Source organism: Balaenoptera ricei, chromosome 8 (genome assembly GCF_028023285.1).
Source record: "Balaenoptera ricei isolate mBalRic1 chromosome 8, mBalRic1.hap2, whole genome shotgun sequence".
NCBI classification, from domain to species: domain Eukaryota; kingdom Metazoa; phylum Chordata; class Mammalia; order Artiodactyla; family Balaenopteridae; genus Balaenoptera; species Balaenoptera ricei.
Window position 1 is genome coordinate 58417895 of NC_082646.1, and position 25233 is coordinate 58443127.

The window sequence follows — 25233 nt, forward strand, 5'->3', positions numbered from 1 at the left end:
GGAAATTCAGTGTGAAACACCAAATTATTTTCTAGATATCCCCACAAATTTTGCGGACATCTCTAAGAACCTACTTTATTTCTTAGTAGAAACAGAGGATCTCACCCAGAGGATGATGACTTACCTCTGCGTTGTAAAAGCCCCAGTGGGGGTTCTGATGGATATTATGGTACTGATTCAGAACCACTCACTTAGATCTTAGTTTTTTAAGCAAGATGTATTATTTGTTTGTGTGCATTTAAAGTCTACATTTCAAACATATGCAAAAGTAGGCAAAATAATAATGTACCCATTACCCAGCTTCAACAATTATAATTTATGGCCAATCTTGTATCATCTAAACTTCTCCCCTCCCATATTATTTTGAAGCAAATCTCAGATATTGTTATCATTTTACACATGCAAACATATGCAAAAGTAGGCAAAATAATAATGTACCCATTACCCAGCTTCAACAATTATAATTTATGGTCAATCTTGTATCATCTAAACTTCTCCCCTCCCATATTATTTTGAAGCAAATCCCCGATATTGTTATCATTTTACCTCTAAATATTTCAGTATATATCTCTAAAAGGTTAAAACTTCTTTAAAACGTAACTATAATACCATTTTCACACCTAAAAGATTAACAATAATCCCTTAACATCATTAGATATTTGACTACTGATCATAAGCTTTTTTTTTTTTTAAACACTTTGTTTGAATCAAGATCCAAAAAAAAGTAATTACATTGAGTTTGGTTGATAATATCTCTTAAGTCTCTTTTAATCTTACGTTCCTCCTCCCTTTTTTACCCCCTCTGCAATTTATTTGCTGAAGAGACTAGGTCATTCATTCTATAGATTTCCCACAGTTTGAATTTTGCTGATTGCCTTTCTGTGGTGCTATTCAATACATTCCTCTGTTGTCTATGATTATGCAAAACTGTTAAGTCAGAATTTTGAGTTGGAAGGATCCACTAGTTTAACCTACTTAACATGTTCATTTTATGGAAACTGAGGCCCAGACAGACAGTGTCTTAGGTGACAGACTAGAGTCCAGAGACCCAAGATTCAAATTCCAGTGAATATATAATTGCTGAAAAGGTAGTAAAAAGGAATACTTTCCTTTCTTAGAAAATAACATTAAGCATATTAAAGTACAAAATTATATACACGTATTTCACATGCTTATTACAAATCATTCCTATTTCTTATTTCTTCAGTAAAGCAGATTAGGCAGATTTCAAAGCCCTAGTCAATATTTGATTAACTGTATAGTACTGCAATGCACACACAAAAAATCCCTACAGATGTTATGGAATATTCTTAGGTCCAAATTTTTAGGTAATTTAAACAAGCATTCCCAGAATTTAGCTTTATTGTGCTATATGTATATTTTTAATTTCAATGATGGCAAAAGTTCACTTCAGTGCACTAATAATTCTATATGCCTATGAAATGGTCTGTTTAATAGATTCCAAAAATATTTTTCAGAGATTGAAAATATATCTTACCTCAGTGAATCACAAAAGATGTTATCTATGTTCCATAATAAAAATCCCAATAAAAATACACCCAAGGATGTATAACCCAGTCCTCTAAGCCATGGATAAACCCTGTGGGTAAAAAAAAAAGCAAAATGAAATTTTGTCAAGTCATGTCATGATGAGAGCTTGAAGTCATCACTGTCATGAGAGGAAAAGGTTTTCATAAGTATTAAAAGCAAACTTATCTATTAAATTCTCTAATACATTTGCCTATTACACTTAGCCATTAAAAGGTACTAAGAAAAAAATGTGCCACTAAGTGTATCAAGAGAGTAATCTGAAAGTACCCAGTAACTTTATCAGTCACTTGGAAGAGGCAGAGTGGTGGTGGAACAGAAAGAACATTAATTGAGTCATTTGCTGTGTCAGGCACTACAGTATATTAGATACACACAATATATATACATAAACACACACATATGAATACAACCTTCAAATAAACTCTGTGAGGCAGGTATTATTCTTTTTGCTTCACTGATGAGGGAACTGAAGCTTGGTGAGTTATCCAAAATAACAGGTATAGCTAACATATTTTTTACAGCTTTATCCATCACCTCCAAAAGCTTAGTTTATATATTTTTTAGAATGTTATATAAATGGAATAATACAGTATGTTCTCTTTGTTACATGGCTTCTTTCATTTGGCATAATTATTCTGAAATTCATCCATGTTGTTATGTGTATCAATACTCATTTCCTTTTACTGCTGAGTAGTATGCCACTATATGGATATACCACAATTTGTTTATCTGTCCAAATGTTGGTGGACATTTGTGTTGTTTTGTTTTTTGCTATGACAAATAAAGCAGCTATGAACATTCATAAATAAGTCTTTGTATGGACATATACTTTCATTTCTCTTGGGTAAAAAGCTAGGAGGAGAGCTGAATTGTCTGGCAGGTGAATGTTAAACTTAAGACAGCTAAACTGTTTTACTAAGTGATTGTATCATTTTACATTCCCACCAGCAGGGTAGGAGTGTTTTTTGTTCTACATCCTCACTAACACTTGCTATGACATCAGTCTTTTTCATTTTAGTTGCCTCAGTAGGTGTATAGAGGTATCACGTTGTGGTTTTAATTTTTATTTCCTTAATGATTGCTACTGAGCATCTTTTCATGTTTATTTGCCATCCCTGTATCTTCTTTGATATGGTGTTTGTTGAATCTTTACCCATTAAAAAAAGTGTTATTTGCCTTCTTATTATTGAGTTGTAAGAGTTCTTTATATATTCTAATTGTAAGTCCTTTGTTGGACATATATTTTGCAAACATTTTCTCCAAGTCTGTGACTTGCCTTTCATTTTCATTTTTTTTGGATTCTTAAAAAAAAATTTTTTTAAATTGAATTATAGCTGATTTACAATGTTCTGTTAGTTTCTGGTGTACAGCAAAGTGATTCAGTTATATATATATATTATATATATATATACTTTTTCATATTCTTTTCCATTATGGTTTTTTTGTGATGTGTTAATGTAGGTTTATTTTATTTTTATTTTTTGAATTTTTTTTTAATACAGCAGGTTCTTATTAGTTATCTGTTTTATACATATTAGTGTATATATGTCAATCCCAATCTCCCAATTCATCACACCACCACCATCACCACCCCCACTTTCCCCCCCTGGTGTCCATACATTTGTTCTCTACATCTGTGTCTCTATTTCTGTCTTGCAAACCAGTTCATCTGTACCATTTTTCTAGATTCCACATATATGCATTAATATACGATATTTGTTTTTCTCATTCTGACTTCACTCTGTATGACAGCCTCTAGGTTCATCCACGTCTCTACAAATGACCCAATTTCGTTTCTTTTTATGGCTGAGTAATATTCCATTGTATATATGTACCACATCTTCTTTATCCATTCATCTGTCGACAGGCATTTAGGTTGCTTCCATGACCTGGCTATTGTAAATAGTGCTGCAGTGAACATTGGGGTGCATGTGTCTTTTTGAATTATAGTTTTCTCTGGGTATATGCCCAGTAGTGGGATTGCTGGGTCATATGGTAATTCTATTTTTAGTTTTTTAAGGAACCTCCACACTGATCTTCATAGTGGTTGTATCAATTTACATTCCCACCAACAGTGCAAGAGGGTTCCCTTTTCTCCACACCCTCTCCAGCATTTGTTGTGTGTAGATTTTCTGATGATGCCCATTCTAACTGGTGTGAGGTGATACCTCATTGTAGTTTTGATTTGCATTTCTCTATTAGTGATGTTGAGCAGCTTTTCATGTGCCTCTTGGCCATCTGTATGTCTTCTTTGGAGAAATGTCTATTTAGGTCTTCTGCCCATTGTTTGATTGGGTTTTATTAATATTGAGCTGTGGGCTTCCCTGGTGGTGCAGTGGTCAAGAGTCCACCTGCAAATGCAGGGGACATGGGTTCGAGCCCTGGTCCGGGAAGATCCCACATGCCGCGGAGCAACTAAGCCCGTGTGCCACAACTACTGAGCCTGCGCTCTAGAACCTGAGCCACAACTACTGAGCCCACATGCCACAACTACTGAAGCCTGTGCACCTAGAGCCCGTGCTCTGCAACAAGAGAAGCCCGTGCACAGCAACGAAGACCCAATGCAGCCAAAAATAAAAATAAATAAATATGTAAATAAATTTATTAAAAAAATATATTGAGCTGCATGAGCTGTTTATATATTTTGGAGATTAATCCTTTGTCCATTGATTTGTTTGCAAATATTTTCTCCCGTTCTGAAGGTTGTATTTTCGTCTTGTTTATAGTTTCCTTTGCTGTGCAAAAGCTTTTAAATTTCATTAGGTCCCATTTGTTTTTGTTTTTATTTCCATTGTTCTAGGAGGTGGGTCAAAAAAGATCTTGCTGTGATTTATGTCAAAGAGTGTTCTTTCTATGTTTTCCTCTTAGAGTTTTACAGTGTCTGGTCTTACAGTTAGGTCTTTAATCCATTTTGAGTTTATTTTTGTGTATGGTGTTAGGGAGTGTTCTAATTTCATTCTTTTACATGTAGCTGTCCAGTTTTCCAAGCACCACTTATTGAAGAGACTGTCTTTTCTCCATTGTGTATTCTTGCCTCCTTTGTCATAGATTAGTTGACCATAGGTGCATGAGTTTATCTCTGGGCTTTCTATCCTGTTCCATTGATCTATATTTCTGTTTTTGTGCCAGTAAGATATTGTCTTAATTACTGTAGTTTTGTAGTATAGTCTGAAGTCAGGGAGTCTGATTCCTCCAGCTCCATTTTTTCCCCTCAAGACTGCTTTGGTTACTTGGGGTCTTTTGTGTCTCCATACAGATTTTAAGATTTTTTGTTCTAGTTCTGTAAAAATGCCATTGGTAATTTGATAGAGATTGCATTGATCCATTATGGTTTATTACAGGATATTGAATATAGTTCCCTGTGCTATACAGTAGGATCTTGTTGTTTATCCATTCTATATATAATTGTTTGCATCCACTAACCCCAAACTCCCAATCCTTTCCCCACCCCCACTCCCCGCCCTTGGTAACCACAGGTCTGTTCTCTACATCTGTGAGTCTGTTTCTGTTCTGTAGATAAGCCTCTTTGTTGCTCTTTTTCAAAATTGTTTTGGCTCTTCTAGGTCCTTTGCATTCCATGTAAATTTCATAAATTGTTTCTCAAGTTTTACCAAAAAGCCTGCAGAGATTTTGATTGTGATTGCATTGAACCTATAGATCAATTTGGAGAGAACTGACATCTTAATAACACTGAAGTTTTCTAACCCATGAAAATGATATATCTATTTATTTAGGGCTTCTTTAATTTTGCTCAGCAAAAAACTGTTCACCACAATTTCTAACATACAGAGCTTGCATATATTTGCTAAATTTAATCCTTAAACGTTTGATTTTTTTTTTTTAAGGAACCGGTTGGTAAGTTCTGTTTTTTTTTCAATAGTTGATCACTGTAGTTTTTAAATTTTTATCTATCTATCTATCTATCTATCTATCTATCTATCTATCTATCTATTTATGGCTGTGCTGGGTCCTCATTTCTGTGCGAAGGCCCTCTCCAGTTGCGGCAAGTGGGGGCCACTCTTCATCGTGGTGCGCGGGCCTCTCACTATTGCGGCCTCTCTTGTTGCAGAGCACAGGCTCCAGACGCGCAGGCTCAGCAATTGTGGCTCATGGGTCTAGTTGCTCCGTGGCATGTGGGATCTTCCCAGACCAGGGCTCAAACCCGTGTCTCCTGCATTGGTAGGCAGATTCTCAACCACTGTGCCACCAGGGAAGCCCTGATGTTTTTTGATCGTACTGTAAATTGTACTTTCAAAAATTTCACTTTCCAATTGTTTGGTGCTAGTACATAGAAATATGATTTTTGAATACTGACTTGAATCTCATGACCTTGCTGAATTCCACTTATTGCTTCTAGTAGTTTTTTGGTACCTGTTCTGTGGTATTTTCTGTACACGATCATGTCATTTGCAAACACTATGTTGGACAGGACTTCCACCAGTGTAGTGTTGAACAGAAGTGGTGACAATGGATATCCTTGTTTTTTCTTGATTTTAAAGGTAACTTTTAAAAACATTTCATGACTAAATGTGTTAGATGCTGTAGTTTACAGGTTGAGAAAGTTTCCTTCTATTGAGTTTGTAAAGGGTTTTATTTTGTTTATGTGGTTTATTTAGATCATAAATAGCAGCTGAATTTTTCAGAATGCTTTCTCTGAATCTATTGCTATCATCATGTAGTTTTTATATTTTGTTATTTTAACTATAAGTATTTGCATCTAAACAAATGAAAGGGGTGATTAACTTAAAAATCATCAGGAAAGCACAAACCTGGCTGTGCATGAAAAGGACATTATTGCCACTGTTTGATGAAGGTTCTCAGAGATGAGCTTAAGAGAGTCATAGTATGCCTTCAGCTTTTCTGAGTTTATCATTGCCCCATTTGAGGGAGGCAAGAATGAGTCCCAGGAAGCACAGAGTTCAGCATAGTGAAGGCATTTGGCAGATCTGCAGTGTGGGCCAGGTGCTGAGATGTGACAAGGATATGATCAGTGGGGGTGGGATACTCTCTATTTTCTCCTTCTAAGCTTACTTACCAGGGCCAATCTTCAGCTCTCAGAAGTAGTTCAAAGCAAAATTCTTCTGTGGGGTGAAATGAATGTCTTTGGTTATCCAGGTAGCAGGGCACGTGAGAGAGAGCAAGAACTTCATCAGCACATGGTCCATGCAAGCTAAGTACAGATAAGATTCTGGGGACAGACTACCTATATACTATCAGGTCAAGAGTAGTATAATACAGAATGCCCTCAACATATATGTCTCTGGAGTCACACTGCTTCATTCTGGACTGGCTGCCTGTCTAGTGTACTGCTATCATCTGAAAAATCCCTTCCCTTCGCCTTCACCTTGGGAATTGCCTTCACCTCTCTCTGTGTTGGATTTCCTATGTCTTGCATCCTATGTCTTCCTCCTTTTTGGTTTTCTCTCTCATTTTGGTCAAACACATCCTTCAACAGGTTCCTGAGCAATAGTTTATGGAATATAAGTTTTTTTGAGAACTTGAATGTATGAAAATGTATTTTGTCACCATATTTTATCGACAGTTTGGCTAGGTTATTATCCTATAATTCTGGCTTCCAGTTTTGCTTTGGTAAGTCCAAAACCATTCTGATCCCTGATCCTTTGTGTGTGTATCTGCCTTCTAACTCTATAAACTTGTAGAACTGTCCTTGTCTATAATTCTGAAACTGGCATGGGTCTATTTCCACCCACTATGCTTAGTACCCAGTGGGTTCTTTCAATCTAATAACTCATATATTTCAATTGTAGGATATTTTCTTGAATTATTTTGGTGATGATTTCCTCCCTTCCATTTTCTCTGCACAGTACCCCCTCCCCCTTTTTTATGTTGGTCCTTCTATTCCGGCTCAGTAATAATTCCATTGAGTCCCTTCTATTCTCCATTTCTTTCTCATAATTCTGATGGCCCCCAGGGTGTGGTCCATGAACTTAAGGAAACACTTGCTATTTGGCCACAGCAGTGGTGGTGAGTGGGCCCAAGGTCCTGAGGCCCCAAGCTGTCCTGTTTACTCTGGACCATACCATGGGTTTAGTGTCTCTCCTGTGGTAGATGCTTGCTGGTGAATACTGGGTGATGGACCAGAAGACAATAACAATGTATGTTCAGGAGAAAGAATTCCAGTGCCTTCTTTAACTATATCTTTCAAACCCTTCATTTCAGTTTTCATTTTATCATATTTTTAATATCCTCTTTGGGGGGATTCTCTGAATGTTCCTTTTTTATAGCATCTTACTCTTGATTCATAGATACAGTATATATCTAGGAATATTAATGAATTATAATATTTGCTGTCATTTTGTTGTTTTTGAAGTTTCTTCATGCAAAATTTGTTTACTCTAAGCTGATTTATTCCCTTATTATTTGTTTTGGCCTCTTTCATATTGAATGCATTCATCATATGTCTGGCACTGTCTCCTCAGTCTTAAAGAGTAGAAAACTAAAAAGGTGATCACAAGCTCTAAGCATATGATTGAGGGCTTCAGACTAGTAACCTTCACTGTAGGGTTATTTTTCTGGGCCAATTGTTAGGGAACCCCCAATATCATCAGGTCTTTTAGGTTGCTCATATTCCCTATAAGAAGATTCTTTCAATATTCTGCCTAGATGTCTTTGCATTCAGCATTCATAAAGCATGCATAAGGTCACCCAATTTACCTGATTTCAGTACAGTATTTGCATGCTCAATTGTGCCTAGCAAAATTCAATCTAGAGATACTGTTCACCCTTTCCAGAGGATAAACCTGCAGACTTCTGCAGTTGCTCCATGGCATGCAGCTGGGTGACAGAGCCTAAGCAATTAACAGTTTCTTAAAGCTTTTAACCAAACCTCTTTATTTTAGACGCCTCCTCCATCTCCTTTGCCAAACTGCCTGTTGCTGCTAATGCCTGATACTCGAGAATCAATTCTCTGATGTAAACTGGAGGTTCTTGACTTAGAATTTGGCTTTCTTGGGTTAGTTAAGGCAGTTATCAGTAACCCATTTACTTTCTAGCTTCTAAAATTTTATTGAGTCTTCTCCTTGTGGGTTTATGCTTTATAAATAAATTCCTTTGTTGTAGTCTTAGGGCTTCAGAAAGGAACAAAATTAGATACCTGTTGATCTTCAACATTGTACCTATTTTTTTTCATTAATTTCTGCCTTTTATCAGTATCATTCTTCATTTCTCATTGGGTTTATTCTATTCATCTGTTTTCTAATTACTCAAGGTGAATACTTAGTTCATTATTCTTCAGCCTATTTCTAATGTAAACATTTAATGTAAACATTTCCCTCTAAGAACCACTTTAGCTACATCTTACTTTGGTTTATAGTATTTTCATTATGATTCCATTCTAAGTATTTCAATATTTCTATTATGATTTCTTTTTTAACTCGTATTTACAAGTGTAGTTTTAAGTTTCCCAATATATGGGCTATTTTGACTAATCCTGTTTTGTTTTAACTAATAGTCAGAGAACATGCTATGCATGTTCTTTAAAATTTGTTGAACTTTGCTTCAAAGCTAGTATTGGCAGATTTAATAATTACTCCACGCATGGTTGAGAAGATCATGTATCCTTTAATTGTTGAGTATATTAAATCATTTTGTTATGTTACTCAAATTTTATCAATCTTATTCATATTTTTTGTGCTGAGTTACTGTGTTAAAATACCTCATCATGATAGAGTAGTTACCTATCTCTCCTTTGTAATTCTGTCAATTTTTGTTTAAAATTTTCCATACAAGTTTAGAGTTGTCTTTTTTGGGGGTGTGGTAAATTGAATCTTATAATAACAATGTAATGAACACACTTGTTATGAATAATGCCTTAAATTTCTTTGTTATTAAAATAGCTAGGCCAGCCTTCTTTTAGTCAATACTTGTATGGCATGTATCTTTTTGTATCTTTTTCTTTCAAAATTACTATGTATTTATGTTTTAACCATGTTTCTTATGAACAGTAGATACCTGGATTTTTCCCCATTTGAGTCTTTGTCTTTTAATTGCTTAGCTCTGTTCATTTATATTTACTGTGACTACTGATATATTTTGAATTATTTCTATCCCTTTATTTTTTTGCTTTGTATTTGTCCTCACTTTTCTCTGCTTCCCTTTTCCCCCTTCTCCTGATTTCTTTTGGATTCGGTTTTTATAATCCCATTTACTCCTTCATGTTTTTGTAATTGAAATTGTGAAATCAATGACTGTTTTTAGTGGTTACCAAAAAAGCACATGTAAAATCCAAAATTAATCACTGAATGTACCCTAACCCCAAATAAGAAAGACCTTAGGAACTATGGACTAAGATTATTCTCTTGTGTCTCACATGTTATTTTGTCATCATTTTAATTCCTTAAAAAAAAAATCTCTCAAATTAGATATTATTAAAGTCATAATATTTTGTTCAGATAGTCCCATAGGTTTTTCACTTTTTCTCCTTCACTGTTCTTTCTTGTATCTCAACTCTTCCTCCTAAAGAATATCTTTTAGAAGGTCTTTTAGTGAGGTGTACTAGTAAAATTTCATCATTTCTATTTGTCTCAAAATGTTTCTACCTTATCCTTGTTCTTGAAAGATATTTGGGTATACAATTCTAACTTGATGGTTAATTTCTCTCAGCACTTTGAAGATAATAGTCTACCGTGTTTTGGCTTCCACTGTTGCTGTTGATAAGCCTTCTGTAGACTATTTGTTATGCCTTTGTTGGTAATATGTTTTTTATCTCTGGATGTTTTTAAGATCTTAGTCTTTGGATTTCAGCAATTTTAGTGTGCTTTTTGAAAACAGGTATCAATCAGGATTCAACTGCAGATAATACCTTTATCTAAAGCAGAAAATAATTTAATAATTTCAATTCGGAAAGAAATGCTCAACAGATTTAGGCTCTCTGGGAATGACTTACGAACACTGCTACAGAATTATCTTGCCAAAGGAATATTTTTCTTTTTCACATTTATGAAGCTGGAGAACTGGAAAGCCTCTGGACCAACTGCTGCATCCAGCATCATACCATCATACTATCTTAGCTATAATTCACAGTCAGGAAGCTGCCATCACACCTGTTTGTTCCAGAGCTATGATGCACACCCTAGATCCATATAAGTAAATGGATGTCTACATATTCTACATACTACCACTTCTCCCTCCCACTTGCTTCTGAATTCAAGACTCATGTAAATACATGTGATTGGCAAAACACCTGAATGTATCTGAAAACTTACCTGTAAAGGTAAGATGGGAAATATAGGTTTTAGCTTTTCAGTATCTACATTACAGGAAGGCCCACTTGAAAGAGGCTGAAACAAAGTTGAATGAGCTAATCTATCAAATCTGCCATACCTGAGAAAGATTTTCTTTCATTTATCCTGTTTGGGAATTATTATTTTTGAAGCTGAGGAGTTATGTCTTTTACCAATTCTAGAAAATTCTCACCTATTATCTCTTTAAATATCTCTTCTTTCCCCATTTTTGCTATTCTCTCTCTTTGGAACTGCAATTAGACATGTTATTTCTCTGTGATGCTTTCTGGCTTATTTCTTTATACTTGTCTTTCCATTTAATTAATTCTCTCTTCAACTGTCTAATCTACTTTTAACTTATCCATTGAGTTTTCTATTTCAATGTTTTTTTTATTGAAGTTGATTTACAATGTTGTGGCAATCTCTGCTGTACAGCAAAGTGACTCAGTTATACACACACAGACATTCTTTTTTAATATTCTTTTCCATTATGGTTTATCACAGGATATTGAATATAGTTCCCTGTGCTATATATTAGCACCTTGTTGTTTATCCATTCTAAATGTGATAGTTTGCATCTACCAACCCCAAACTCCCAGTCCATCGTTCTCCCTCTCCCTCTCCCCCTCCCCCTTGGCAACCATAAGTCTGTTCTCTATGTCTATGAGCCTGTTTCTATTTTGTGGATAGATTCATTTCAATGATTATTTTTAATGTCTTTGATTCTTTTTCAAATCTGTAATTTCATTTTTAATAATCTCCTGTTCCTTGGTCATATTTTCATTTTCTCTATTTTTTCATTAAATATTTTAAAAATAGTTACTTTATATTTCAGCATCTGATTTGGGGGGGTTATTTCTGCTGTTCTATTTCTCCTGACTTTTGCTTATGGTAGCTTATTTCCTCCTCTGGTTTTAGAATTATTGATTGTGTGCATATGTTTGAGCTCCAATCTGTGGATATCCTGAGGGGCCTACATTAAGGTATATTTCTTTGAAGTTAATTTGCTTTTGCTTCTCTTAGATACATTGGGACTCTATAAAAGGTGGATCAGTTTGAGTTAATTTTACATCTTGAGGTTTCCCAGACAATGAAGGTTATGTACATTTGAATCTCAAACATGTGTGAAGGCATATTAGTGATTATAGATTCTCGGGGAAGTAATATTTCCTACCTAAAACTGAGGCTGAAAGACAAGTTGCCTTGTCATCTTCTGTTATTGAAGAGCAAATTTTTTTCTAGCCCAGGCTTCAACTGACAGTATCTCTTTGATGGTCCTGACTTTATGTGTACATGTGCGTGTGGTGGTGGAGAGGGAGTTCCAACTGCTCACCTTAAACATGCCCTAAGCTTTGTCTTCTATCTACCTTCAATCTCAAACCTAAAGTTCTGATTTCCTGGTATCTGTAAATGCCTTCAAGTTGATCATGATTTGTCATGATCATTTGTCAGTCTAGTCTGCAGCTCCACCTTTGGAGTTGATGCTTTGGAATTTTCTTTACATTCTTTTGAGCTCAGCTATGCATTTAAAAGAACATCTGTTGTATTTTATCCAGAATTTCTAGATGTTTTGTTACAGGAGAGATTTTCACATATTTTGTCAGACATAATAAAAGAAACAGAAGTTTCAGAGTTTCAATTTGATTTAAAAAATCTTTACTGATAAGCACTATTCTGAGTTCCAGGAGTTATCAAGACAACTAAGACTTCAAGAAACTTACAATCCAGTTGGGCAAAGAGATAAGTAAATAATGAACAGTACAAAATGATCACAAAATGGAGATATAAGAAAGAAGCTGTGGTAAAGCAGATGGAAGAAAGATGTTTTTATTTCATAGGATTTCCATTTTATATAGGTCCACCATTTATTTCTAAAAGTATTGGTACCCTATCTATCAGACTTGAATTTAAGGCAAGGACTGTGTTTTATATGCTTCTTTACATTTCCCTAAGGTGCCTAGACTAAAAACTGGAGACTTCTGCTTCAGGGAAGATGAAACGAACATAATTTCCCCTATTTTTCCCACTAAGTACAATTAAAAACCTTGAACATTATATATAAAAAACATAAGAAGACTCTGAAAGGTAGAGAGAAGGAGGCAGACTGGTTCAGGACTTTGGGACCCGAGTAATGCTACTGTGATAAATTCCATGTGTTTTCTTGTTGCCTCAGACACCCGAGAGTTGGAACTGAAGAAGCTAGTAAACCAGAAACACCACTAGGCGCAGACAAAAAACAGCCCAACAGAAGTCTGCTCTCTCTCCAAAGAACCAGGAAAAAGGCAGTCTAGTAAGATAGAAAACTTACACAATAACCACTCTACAGCCAAACACTACAGAAAAAACTGTGGCCTCACCCCCATCCATTCTCAAAGCCTGAGTGGGAAGCCTAGACTTCATTCCTCATCAGGCCCTAAGAAAGTGCCCCAACCTCCTGCACAGTAATGTCAAGCAGGGAGGGGCTGGATCTTTCCCCACCCAGCAGTAACAAACTCTCTACTTCCTGCAGTGTCAGTGGAGACCACATGGGGAGCCTGAACTTCCCTCTTCATGTGGTAATAACGAGGTGTTCTCCCTCCTCACTGCGGTGGTATGAGAGTAGAGCTACTGGGGAGTCAGAATTTCTACCACTGACCAGAGGTAACAAGGTCATACCGCTGAGCTGTCAGTGGAGGCCACATGGTGAGAAATAATTAGACACTCTTGCCCTTCCCAGGCAGGGTGGTATCAGAAAGGCCTAGTAGAGAGTGGAAATTCCTACCCCAGTTCAGCAGTAATGAGGAGCTCTTTCCCCCATTTGTGTGTCAAGAGATGGCAAGGAAGAACTTGGACTCCTACCAGTACCTGGCAATAATGAGGTGGCACTCAGGGACCTGTGGGACTATAAGGAAGATCTAGTATTCATGTTATTGGTGTCCCAGAAGGAGAGGAAAAAGAGGGCAGGAATGAAAAAGTACTTCATGAAATAATGGCTGAAAACTTTCAAATCTGGCATACACACACACATAACGAACACAAACAAACAACAACACTATAACCCACAGATTCAAGAAGCTAAACCTATGTCAAACAGGTTAAAACCAAAGAAATCCACATCAAGACACAACATAGGCAAATTTCTGAAAAATAAAGACAAGGGAAAAATGTTGAAAGCAGTGAGAGAAACAATACCTTACCCTATACCATAGGCAAAAAACAATCTGAATGACAGGATTTCTCATCAGAAAACTTGAAGCCCAGATGGATGTGGCACATTTTTCAAGTTTTAAAAGAAAAGAACTGTCAACATAGAGTTCTATATCCAGTGAAAATATTCTTCAGGAATGAAACAGAAATCAGGACATTCTCAGATGAAGGAAAACTAAGAGGATATGTTGCTAGATCTACCCTAAGAGAATGGCTAAGGAAGTTTTCAAAACAGAAAGGAAATGATGAAAGAAGGAATCTTGGAATGTTAGGCAGGAAGAAAGAGAAATGGAAAGAGTAAAAATTTGGTTAGATTATAATATATTTTACTTCTCCTCTTGAGTTTCCAAATTATGATTTATGATTGGGGCAAAAATCAAAATACTATCTGATGTGGTTATAAATGCATGCAGAGAAAATACTTAAGATAATTATATTTTAAATGGGGCAGGAAAAAGGCAGTGTTAGAGGTTGAAGTGTTTTCCCTCAAAAAAGATATGCTGAAGTCCCAATCCCCAGTATCTTAGAATGTGCCCTTATTTGGAAATAGGGTCATTGAAGATATAACTAGTTAAGATAAGGTCATGCTGTAGTGGAATGGGCTCCTAATCCAATATGGCTCATACCCTTGTAAGAAGACAGCCATGTGAAGACACAGAGACACAGGGAGAACACCACGTCATGACAAAGGCAGAGAATGGAATTATGCAGATAAGAGTCAAGGAATGCCAAAGATTGCCAGCAAACCACCAGAACCTAGAAAGAGGTGAGGATGAATCCCCCTACAGGTTTCAGAGGAAGCATGGCCCTACTGACACCTTGATTTTGGACTTCTAGCCTCCAGAACAATGAATTTCAGTTATTTTAAGCTATCCAGCTTGTGGTGTTTTGTTACAGTTGCCCTAGGAAACTAATATAGGTATGTAAAGGGAAGGTAAGATTTCTGCACTTCACTGGAACTGGTAAAATGTTAACACCATTAGACTGTGATGTTATGTATGAAACCGAGCAGGGCCCTGTGGGGTTCCCGGGCATGGAGGCCTGCTTTGTCTCCCGTTTCTTGTAGGCAAGACTCCAGCCTCCATGACCTTCCCTGAGTTCCAAAGGGCAGATTCGAACAGTTGCTAATCAAGGGAGGAACAGCCAAGAAACCACCTGAGGCAAGATTAAAGGGAGCAGAGAAGTTCATCAAGATTAGGAGACCACCTGAGACAAGACGAAGGGAGTGCAAGCGCTGCACACACCCTAATCTTGTCAGCAACCCCACCCTTGAACTATTGCTATAAAACCCCTCACCAAATTCTCCCAGGTTGGGACACATAGTTTTCGAGGGCAGGAGCCTGCTGTGTCCCCCTTTGCCTGGGAAAGCAATATAGCTGTTCTTTTCTACTTCACCCAAAACTCTGTCTCTGATATTTGACTCGGCACCAGTGTACACAGGGTGAGATTTTGGCATCATGTATATATAATGTAATACTAAGAACAATCACTAAAAAAACTATACAAGGAGAAAGACTCACAAACACTAGAGATATACTAAAATGGAAATCTAAAAAATGTTCAAGTAACTCACAGGGAGGCAGGAAAAAGAAAACATAGAACAAACAGAAAACAAAACATAAAATAGTAGAATGAATCCTTAATATAAAAATTATGTTAATATAAATGATCTAAATAAACCAATTAAAAGAGACTGGAAAAGTGGATTCAAAATCATGACCCAAGTATATGATATCCAAAAGGAAACTCAATTCAAATATACCAATACAGACAGGTTGAAAGCAAGAGTATAAAAAAGTGTATCATGCAAACATTAATCAAAAGAAATCTATGTTGATATGGCTATATTAATGAGAGATGAAGTGGAGTTCAGACCAAAGAAAATGACCAGAGACAGAGAACGACATTACATGATGACAAAAGGGACAATCCACCAAGAAGACATAGGAATTCTAAATGTCTATGCATCAAACAAGAGAACTGCAAAATAGGGTAGATGACAGAATGAAGCAAAAATTGATAGAATGAATGAGAAACAGATAAATCCACAAGTATATTTGGAGACTTCAACACCTCCCTCTCAACAACTGATGGAACAACTACCCACAAAATCAACAAGGATTAAAAAAAACACCACTGTGCAGCAAATGGCTAATTCACTGGGGTTGGGCTGTGCAAATACTGTACATCCCAAAGAAAGGATTGGCCTTTGACTGCTTCCTGGGAGATAACATCTAATTCCTTCGAATATCCTGTTCTATAAGAGTGTCTTTGTATACCTGACAACTAGGGCCAGACCATAAAGTTTACACTAATAATGTGACTAATAGTAAATGCCTTTTTTGTTTGTTTGTTTCTTTGCTTAGGGTGCTGGGCCATGCTGTATCAGTTTAACCTCTGGTTAAATGTAACCATGAGTATAACATTTTTTCTGAGCTTTGTGAGTCTTTCTAGCAAATCTTTGAACCTGAGTGCGGTCTTGGGGATCCCTGACACAACCATCAAACAACATGATCTAATAGATACTTATAGAAAATTTCCTCTAGCATCAGCTGAATACGTATTCTCTTCAAGCACACATATGGAACATATGCCAAGAAAGGCCATATCCTGGTCTCCCAAGAAAACTACAGGTCCAGATGGTTTCTGTGGAGAATTTTTACCTAACATTTAAAGAAGAATTAACACCAACTCTATGCAATTTCTTCCAGAAAACAGAAGGGGAAGGGAACATTTCCCAATTGATTTTATGAAGCTACTATTACCCTGAAATCAAAATCAGACAAAGACAGTACAAAAATAAAACTATAAAACAATATCTATCTTGAATATAGATATAAAAATCCTTAACAAAATATTAACAAGTATCATTCAGCAATATATAAAGATTTTTAAACCATGACTGAGTAGGGTTCATTCAGAATACACAGTTGGTTCAGTATTTGAAAATTAATCAGTGTAATACACTATACTAAAAGGAAAAAAATCATATGATCAAATCTAGTGATATGAAAAAAGCATCTGACAAAATTCAGCACAATTCATGATAAAGATTCTCAGAAAATTAGGCATAGAGAGTAACTTCTTCAACTTGATAAAAAGCATCTATAAAATCTATACAGATAACATCGTACTTAATGGTAAAAGACTGAATACTTTTCCCCTAAGACTGGGAACAATGCAAGGATAGCTGCTCTCACCACTGTTAGTCAACACAGTCCTAGAAGTTCTAGTCAGGGCAATAAGGCAAAAGAAGAAATTAAAAGCACATACATTATAAAGGATGATATAAACCACTGTCTCTACTTGCAGCAAATCTCAAGGAATCTACGAAAGTCTCCTGGAACTATTAAGTTCAGCAAGGTGGCAGAATACAAGGTAAACAAAAAGAAAATCAATCATATTTTTTTCTTTTTAAAATTTGAGCTAATATTTACTGAGTGCCTCCTATGCTCTGGGTATTCTTCATAGAGCTTAAAATGCTCTGCATGAATTACTACATTTAAGCCTCATAAGAACCCTACAAAGTAGGCACTATTTTTTTTTAACATTTTCAATATTTTTTATATTGATTATGCAATGAATTGATGATATCTTGACACACTGGTTATATATAATGGGATTAAAATAAATTTCACTGATTTCTTTTTATTTTTTTCTCTTCCATTATAGTTTATTATAAGATACTGAATATAGTTTCCTGTGCTATACAGTAGGACCTTCTTGTTATCTATTTATATATACTAGTTTGTATCTCCTAATCCCAAACTCCTAATTTATCCCTCTGGTATCCCTTTGGTAACAATAAGTTTGTATTCTATGTGAGTCTGTTTCTATTTTCAAAATAAGTTCAGAGACTTCCCTGGTGGCACAGTGGTTAAGAATCCCCCTGCCAATGCAGGGAACACAGGTTCAATCCTTGGTCTGGGAAGATCCCATATACCGCGGAGCAACTAAGCCCGTGTGCCACAACTACTGAGTCTGCGCTCTAGAGCCCGCAAGCCACAACTACTAAAGCCCAAGCGCCTAGAGCCCGTGCTCTGCAACAACAGAAGCCACCACAATGAGAAGCCCATGTAATGCAGTGAAGAGTAGCCCCTGCTCACTGCAACTAGAGAAGACCCAACGCAGCCAAAGATAAAATTAAATTAAAAAAAAAGAAGTTCATTTGTGTCATATTTTAGATTCCACATATAAGTGGTATCATATGATATTTGTCTTTCTCTGCTTGACTTACTTCACTCAGTATGATAATCTCTAGGTCTATCCATGTTGCTGCAAATGGCATTATTTCATTCTTTTTTATGGTTGTACAATATTCCCTTATATACACACATATACACACACAGACACACACATATCACATCTTCTTTATCCATTCATCAGTCGATTCTCTAGATATATGCCCAGGAGTGGGATTGCTGGATCCTATGGTAACTCAATTTTTAGTTTTTTAAGGAACTTCCATGCTGTTTTCCACAGTGGCTGCTCCAATTTACATTCCCACCAACAGTGTAAGAGGGTTTCCTTTTCTCCAAATCCTCTCCAGAATTTATTTGTAGACTTTTTAATGATGGCCATTCTGACTGGTGTGGGGTGATACCTCATTGTAGTTTTGTCTGCATTTCTCTAACAATTAGCTATGTTGAGCATCTTTTCATGTCTTACTGGCCATCCGGATGTCTTCTTTAGAGAAATACCTATTTAGGTTTTCTGGCCATTTTTTGATTGGGTTGTTTGTTTTTTTGTTATTAAGTTGTTTGCTTTTTTGTTATTGAGTTGTATAAGCTGTTTGTATATTTTGGAAATTTAGCCTTTGTTGGTCGCATCATTTGAAAATATTTTCTCCCAGTCTGTAGGTTGTCTTTTTGCTTTGTTTATGGTTTCCTTTGCTGTGCAAATGCTTATAAGTTTGATTAGGTCCCATTTATTTATCTTTGCTTTTATTTCTGTTGCCTTGGGAGACTGACCTAAGAAAACATTGGTATGATTTATGTCAGAGAATGTTTTGCCTATCTTGTTTTCTAGGAGTTTATGGTGTCATGTCTTATAATTAAGTCCTTAATCCATTTTGAATTTATTTTTGTATATGGTATGAGGGAGGGTTCTAATTTCATTGATTTATATGTGGCTGTCCAGCTTTCCCAGCGTCACTTGCTGAAGGGACTTTCTTTTCCCCATTGTGTATTCTTGCCTCATTTCTCAAAGATTAATTGATCATAGTTATGCGGTTTTATTTCTGGGCTCTCTATTCTGTTCTACTGATCCATGTCTGTTGTTGTGCCAACACCATGCTGTTTTGATTACTGTACATTTGCATCAATAGTATTGTCTGAAGTCTGGAAGGGTTACGTCTCCAGCTTTGTTCTTTTCCCTCAGGATTGCTTTAGCAATTCTGGGTCTTTTATGGTTCCACATAAATTTTAGGATTATGTGTTCTAGTTCTGGGAAAAATGTCATGGGTAGTTTGATAGGGATCACATTAAATCTGTAGATTGCTTTGGGTAGTGTGGCCATTTTAACAATATTAATTATTCCAATCCAAGAGCATGGGATATTGTTCCATTTCTTTCAATCATCTTCAGTTTCCTTTATCAACGTTTTATAGTTCTCAGCATATAAAGTCTTTGACCTCCTTGGTCAGGTTTATTTGTAAATATATATATATTTTTGATGTGATTTTAAAAGAGATTGTTATTTTACTTTCCCTTTCTGATAATACATTGTTAGTGTAAAGAAATGTATGTTAATCTTGTAGCCTGTTACCTTGCTTAATTTATCAATTCGAGTGGCTTTTGTGTGGAATCTTTAGGGTTTTCTACATATAGTATCATGTCATCTGCATATAATGACAATTTTACCTCTTCCCTTCCAATTTGGATACCTTTTATTTCTTTTTCTTGTCTGATTGCTGTGGCTAGGACTTCCAATACTATGTTGAATAGAAGTGGTGAGAGTGGGCAACCCTGTCTTGTTCCAAATTTTAGTGGGAAGGCTTTCAGCCTTTCACCATTGAGTATTATATTGGCTGTATATTTGTCATAAATAGCTTTTATTATGTTGAAATATGTTCCCTTTATACCCACTTTGGGGAGAGTTTTTATCATGAATGGATGTTGAATTTTTTTTTTTTAATATTTATTATTTATTTATTATGTTTATTTTTGGCTGTGTTGGGTCTTCGTTTCTGTGTGAGGGCTTTCTCCAGTTGCGGCGAGTGGGGGCCACTCTTCATCGCGGTGCGCGGGCCTGTCACTATCGCGGCCTCTCTTGTTGCGGAGCAGAGGCTCCAGACGCTCAGGCTCAGCAGTTGTGGCTCACAGGCCCAGTTGCTCCGCGGCATGTGGGATCTTCCCAGACCAGGGCTCGAACCCGTGTCCCCTGCATTGGCAGGCAGATTCTCAACCACTGCGCCACCAGGGAAGCCCCTGGATGTTGAATTTTATCAAATGCCTTTTCTGCATCTATTGAGGTCATTTTTGTCTTTTCTTTTGTTGATGTGGTGTATCACATTGATAGATTTGCCTATTTTGACCCATCCTTGTGACCCTGGGATGAATCCACCTTGATAATGGTGTCTGATCCTTTTATGTGTTGTTGGATTTGGTTTGTTAATATTTTGTTGAGGATTTTTGCATCTATGTTCATCAGTGCTACTGGCCTGTAATTTTCTTTTTTTGGTAGTGTCTTTGTCTGGTTTTGGTATTGGGGTGATGGTGGCTTCATAGAATGACTTTGGGAGTCTTCTTTCCTCTTCAATCTTTCAGAAGACTTTAAGAAGGATTAGTATAAGTTCATCTTTGTATGTTTGGTAGAGTTCCCTAGTGAAGCCATCTGATCCTGGACTTCTGTTTGCAGGGAGGTGTTTTTTTGTTTTTGTTTTTGTTTTTACAGATTCTATTTCACTTCTAGTAATAAGTCTGTTCAAATTATCTATTTCTTCTTGATTCAGTTTTAGTGGGCTGTATGTTTCTAGAAACTTATCCATTTCTTCTAGGTTGCCCAATTTGTTGGGATATAATTGTTCACAGTATTCTCTTATGATTTTTTTGTACTTCTGTGGAGGTATCAGATGTTATTTCTCCTCTTTCATTTCTTATTTTGTTTATTTGGGACCTCTTCTTGGTGAGCCTGGCCAGAGGTTTGTCAATTGTGTTTATCCTTTCAAAAAACCAGCTCTGGGTTTTACTGATTTTTCTCTATTGTTTTTTTTAATCTCTATTTTTTTTTTACTTCCTGTCTGATCTTTATTATTTCCTTCCTTCTGCTAACTTTAGGTTTTGTTTGTTCTTCTTTTTCTAAATCTTTTAGGTGGTAGGTTAGGTTGTTTGAGACTTTCCTTATTTTTTGAGGAAAGCCTACATTGCTATGAACCTCCCTCTTAGGATTGCTTTTGCTGCATCCCATAGATTTTCTATGGTTGTGTTTTCATTGTCATTTGTCTCAAGGTATTTTTTAATTTCTTCTTTGATTTCAAGTTGACCCACTGGTTTTTTAATAGCGTGTTGTTTAGTAATGATTTTTTTCTTGTTTCTCTTTCTATTGATTGCTAGTTGATTGCTAGTTTCATGCCATTGTAGTCAGAAAATATGCTTGAAATAATTTCTGTCCTCTTAAACTTGTTGAGGCTTGTTCTGTGTCCCAGTATGTGGTCTATCCTAGAGAATGTTCCATGTGCACTTGAAAAGAATTTGCCTTTTGGGTTTTTTGGATGTAATGTCATAGTATCAAAATTAAACTATCAATTAAGTCTAACTTTTCTAACATGTCATTTAGGATCTCTGTTGCCTTATTGATTTTCTGTCTGGAAGATCTGTCCACTGATGTCAGTGGGGTGTTAAAGTCTCCTACTATTATTGTATTCCCATCAATTTCTCCCTTTATGTCTGTTAGTATTTGTTTTATATATTTGGGTGCTTCTATATTAGATGCATATATGATGATGAGTGTAAAATCCTCTTCCTGTATTGATCCTTTTATCATTATATAGTGTCCTTCTTTATCTTTCTTTATAACCTTTGCTTTAAAGTCTGTTTTGTCTGATATGAGTATTGCAAGTCTCACTTTCTTGTCATTTCCATTTGCATGAAATATCTTTTTCCATTCCCTCACTTTTCAATCTATGTGTAGGCAGCATATTGTAGGCTCTTGTTTTGTTATCCAGTCTGCCACTCTATGTCTTTTGATTGGAGCATTTAGTCCATTAATATTTAAGGTAATTATTGATATATATGTATTTATTGCCATTTTAAACCTTGTTTCCCAGTGGATTTTGTATTTCTTCTTTGTTCCTTTCTTTTTCTGTTTTTCATTTTGTAGTTTGAAGTTTTTCTTTTGCACTATGCTTGAGTTCTCTACTTTTTGGTTTTTGTGAATCAATTATATGTTTTTGGTTTGTGGTTACCCTTTTTTTCAAGTATGTTAGCCCATTACTATAACTACTTGCTTTAGACTGGTAGTCATACAGGCTCAAACACACTCTAAAAAAAAACCCCACATTTTCTTACTCCCCTCCCTGACATTTTATGATTTTGATGTCCTCTCTAACATCTTCATGTTTATACTTTTGCTGTTCATCATAGTTACCATTGCTTGCACACAAAAAAGTTTTTTTAAATCTACGTACTGCCTAATTTAAGGGATTTATTTTCCAATTGTGATTTTTCTCTTTCCTATAGATTCTTGCTTCTTTTCTATTGATTTATGTATATATGTATTTAATTATGCTGCACTGCGCAGTTTGCAGGATCTTAGTTCTCTGACCAGGCATTGAACCTGGGCCCCGGCAGTAAAAGTGCCAAGTCCTAACCACTGGACTGCCAAGGAATTCCCTACTTCTTTTCTATTTAGAAAAGATCTTTCAATATTTCTTTTAGCTTAGGTTTAGTATTGCTATATTCTTTTAGTTTTTGCTTGTCTGAGAAATTCTTTTTCCTTCTATTCTAGATAATAATCTTGCTATGTAGAGGATCCCAGACTGCAGGCTTTTTATTTTCAGGACTTTGAATATATATTGCAACTCCCTTCTGGCCTGCAATGTTTCTGTAGGGAAATCAGCTGATAGCCTTATGGGGGTTCCCTTGTAACTAACTTTGTTTTTCTCTTGCTGCTTTTAGAATCTTCTCTTTATCTTTAGCTTTTGCCATTTTAGTTATAACATGTCTTGGTGTAGGTCTGTTCAGGTTCATCTTGTCTGGGCTTCCTGTATCTGGATATCTGTTTCCTTCTTTATGTTTAGGAAGTTTTCAGTCATAATTTCTTCAAATATACTTTCAATCCTCTTTTCTCTTTCTTCTCCTTCTGGGATTCCTACTATGCATAGATTGGCTCACTTTATGTTATCCAATAGGTCTCATATATTGCTTTGATTTTTTTCATTTGTCTTTCCATCTGCTGTTCTGATTGGGTGATTTCCATTATTCTATCTTTCAGATCACTTATTCTTTCTGCATTATTTAGTTTTCTATTTATTGCTTTCAGCTTGGTTTTCATCTCAGCAAATGAGTTTTCTAGTTTTAATTGGCTCTTCTTTATAGTTTCTAGTTCCATGTTATAATGATCTGTATTTCTGTCAATAGCCTTTCTTAATTCCTTCAGTATTTTTATTACCTCCTTTTTGAACTTGGGATCTAGTAGACTGGAGAGGTCTGTTTCATTGTTCTTTCAGGGAATTTCTCCCATTCTTTTAATGGGGACTATTTCCTCTGGTTCTTTTTACTTATATTTCTCTGACTCTATGAATTTAGGAGAAACATTATCTACTGTGGTCTTTAAGGGCTGTTTTTATGTGGGAGCATTCCTGTGGAGCCTGCATGAGTCTAATATTTTTGGTGTGAGGGCTGTTTTTAGTATGGATGCCTGCTGTCTCTTTCCTTAGTGTGTGCTGGCCACTATCCCGTTGATAGGTGGTGTGACTGGTGTTGTGGTGACCAGAGCCCGTACTGGATATTGAGTGGGGCCTCCTCTTTGCTCTGTGGCTGTCACAACCCTGTCAGGGGCAGGATCTGCTCCCCAGCTGTTGGAAAAGAAGCCCCCAGATCCAGTTCTTAAGTGCAGTGTGGGGTAGGTGGAACTGGAGCGCTTCCACTAAGTATTCCTCCGCAGGAGCTGTCCACCAGAAAGTGAGCTCTGTGGTGTCGTCTGTCACCAGTTGTGCGGGCTCACAAAGTACACTGCTGTTGGTACTGCCCTGGGCCCCGTCTCAGTCAAGGGAATGCAGGCAATCGGCCTGAATGTCCCTCAGCTGCTGTGATCACAAAGCTGCTGGCACAGATCTGCCGAAGTCAGACACAGGGACCTGCCATAGTCATGCACCTGGACCTGCCATGGGAGCTATGGAATCAGCACAGACCCTGGCCCGGCTCTGTGTGCACATTCCTGCAAAGCCAACAGGTGCTAAATCTGGACCCACCCGAGGCAAAGGAGCACCAGTAATCCACTGAGATGTCCAGAAGGCACTGAGCTAATAAAGGCACCAGTGTTGTAAATCCATCAGTCCCAAAGCTGCAAGCCCAGATTTCAGCCCTGCCTCTGAGTGTGGGCAACTGCCAGGACTTGCAAGCTCCCAGAGCTTGTAGAGGTGGAGTTGTGCCTGCTGTGAGCAATGAGGAAAATGAGGCTGCTGTGGCAGAGCCCCTTCTCTCCCTTTGCGTGTGCGTTAACAATGGGGCTTCTATGGCATACCTGGGCTCAGTCCTGCGCATACCCCAAGTTGTGGCCTGGGCCACACTCCAGTCTCTTTGGGCTGTCTCCGCAGAGCCAACCCCAGTCCTCTCCCCAGGTTTGTCCTCTGAAGCCCGAATTTCAGCACCCAGCCCCTGCACACACCAGCAGATGCATGTCTCAGGCTGGGGAGTGCAGCAGGGTGGCCATGACTGTGCTGGTCTCTCTCCACCCTACCTGCCGCAAGCCAGTTGCTGCACTCTCCTCTGAACCTCTGACGCTCCCTTTCTGTCCTGGCTGATCTTCCAGCCAGAGATGGGGGTTCCCAGGGTGAGAGAAACTCTCCTGTTTCACAGCACTCTCCCAGGGTATAGGTCGAATCCCAATTCCTTTTTTTTCTCTTTCATCCTGCCCAGTTACATGGTGATGTTTCTTGCAGCTCTGGTTGTATGAAATGTTTTGCCAGTGTTCAGTAGTTATTCTGTGAGAACTCTTCCACATGTAGGTGTATTTTTTATGTATCTGTGGGAGGAGGTGAGCTCCATGTCCTTCTATTCTGCCATCCTGATCTCTCTGGTACTGTTATTAATAT

At 37.0% G+C, this 25233-nt stretch overlaps 1 protein-coding gene across 2 annotated transcripts in view; it reads right to left on the reverse strand.

The window, feature by feature from the left end:
- The window catches only part of ACER3 (alkaline ceramidase 3), a 197902-nt gene that overhangs the window by 8725 nt on the left and 163944 nt on the right, over positions 1 to 25233 (reverse strand). For both annotated transcript variants that reach the window (XM_059930750.1, XM_059930752.1), the window contains one exon: positions 1499 to 1600. In XM_059930750.1, the coding sequence (XP_059786733.1) occupies positions 1499 to 1600 (102 nt within the window). The remainder of the gene's footprint in view (positions 1 to 1498; positions 1601 to 25233) is intronic.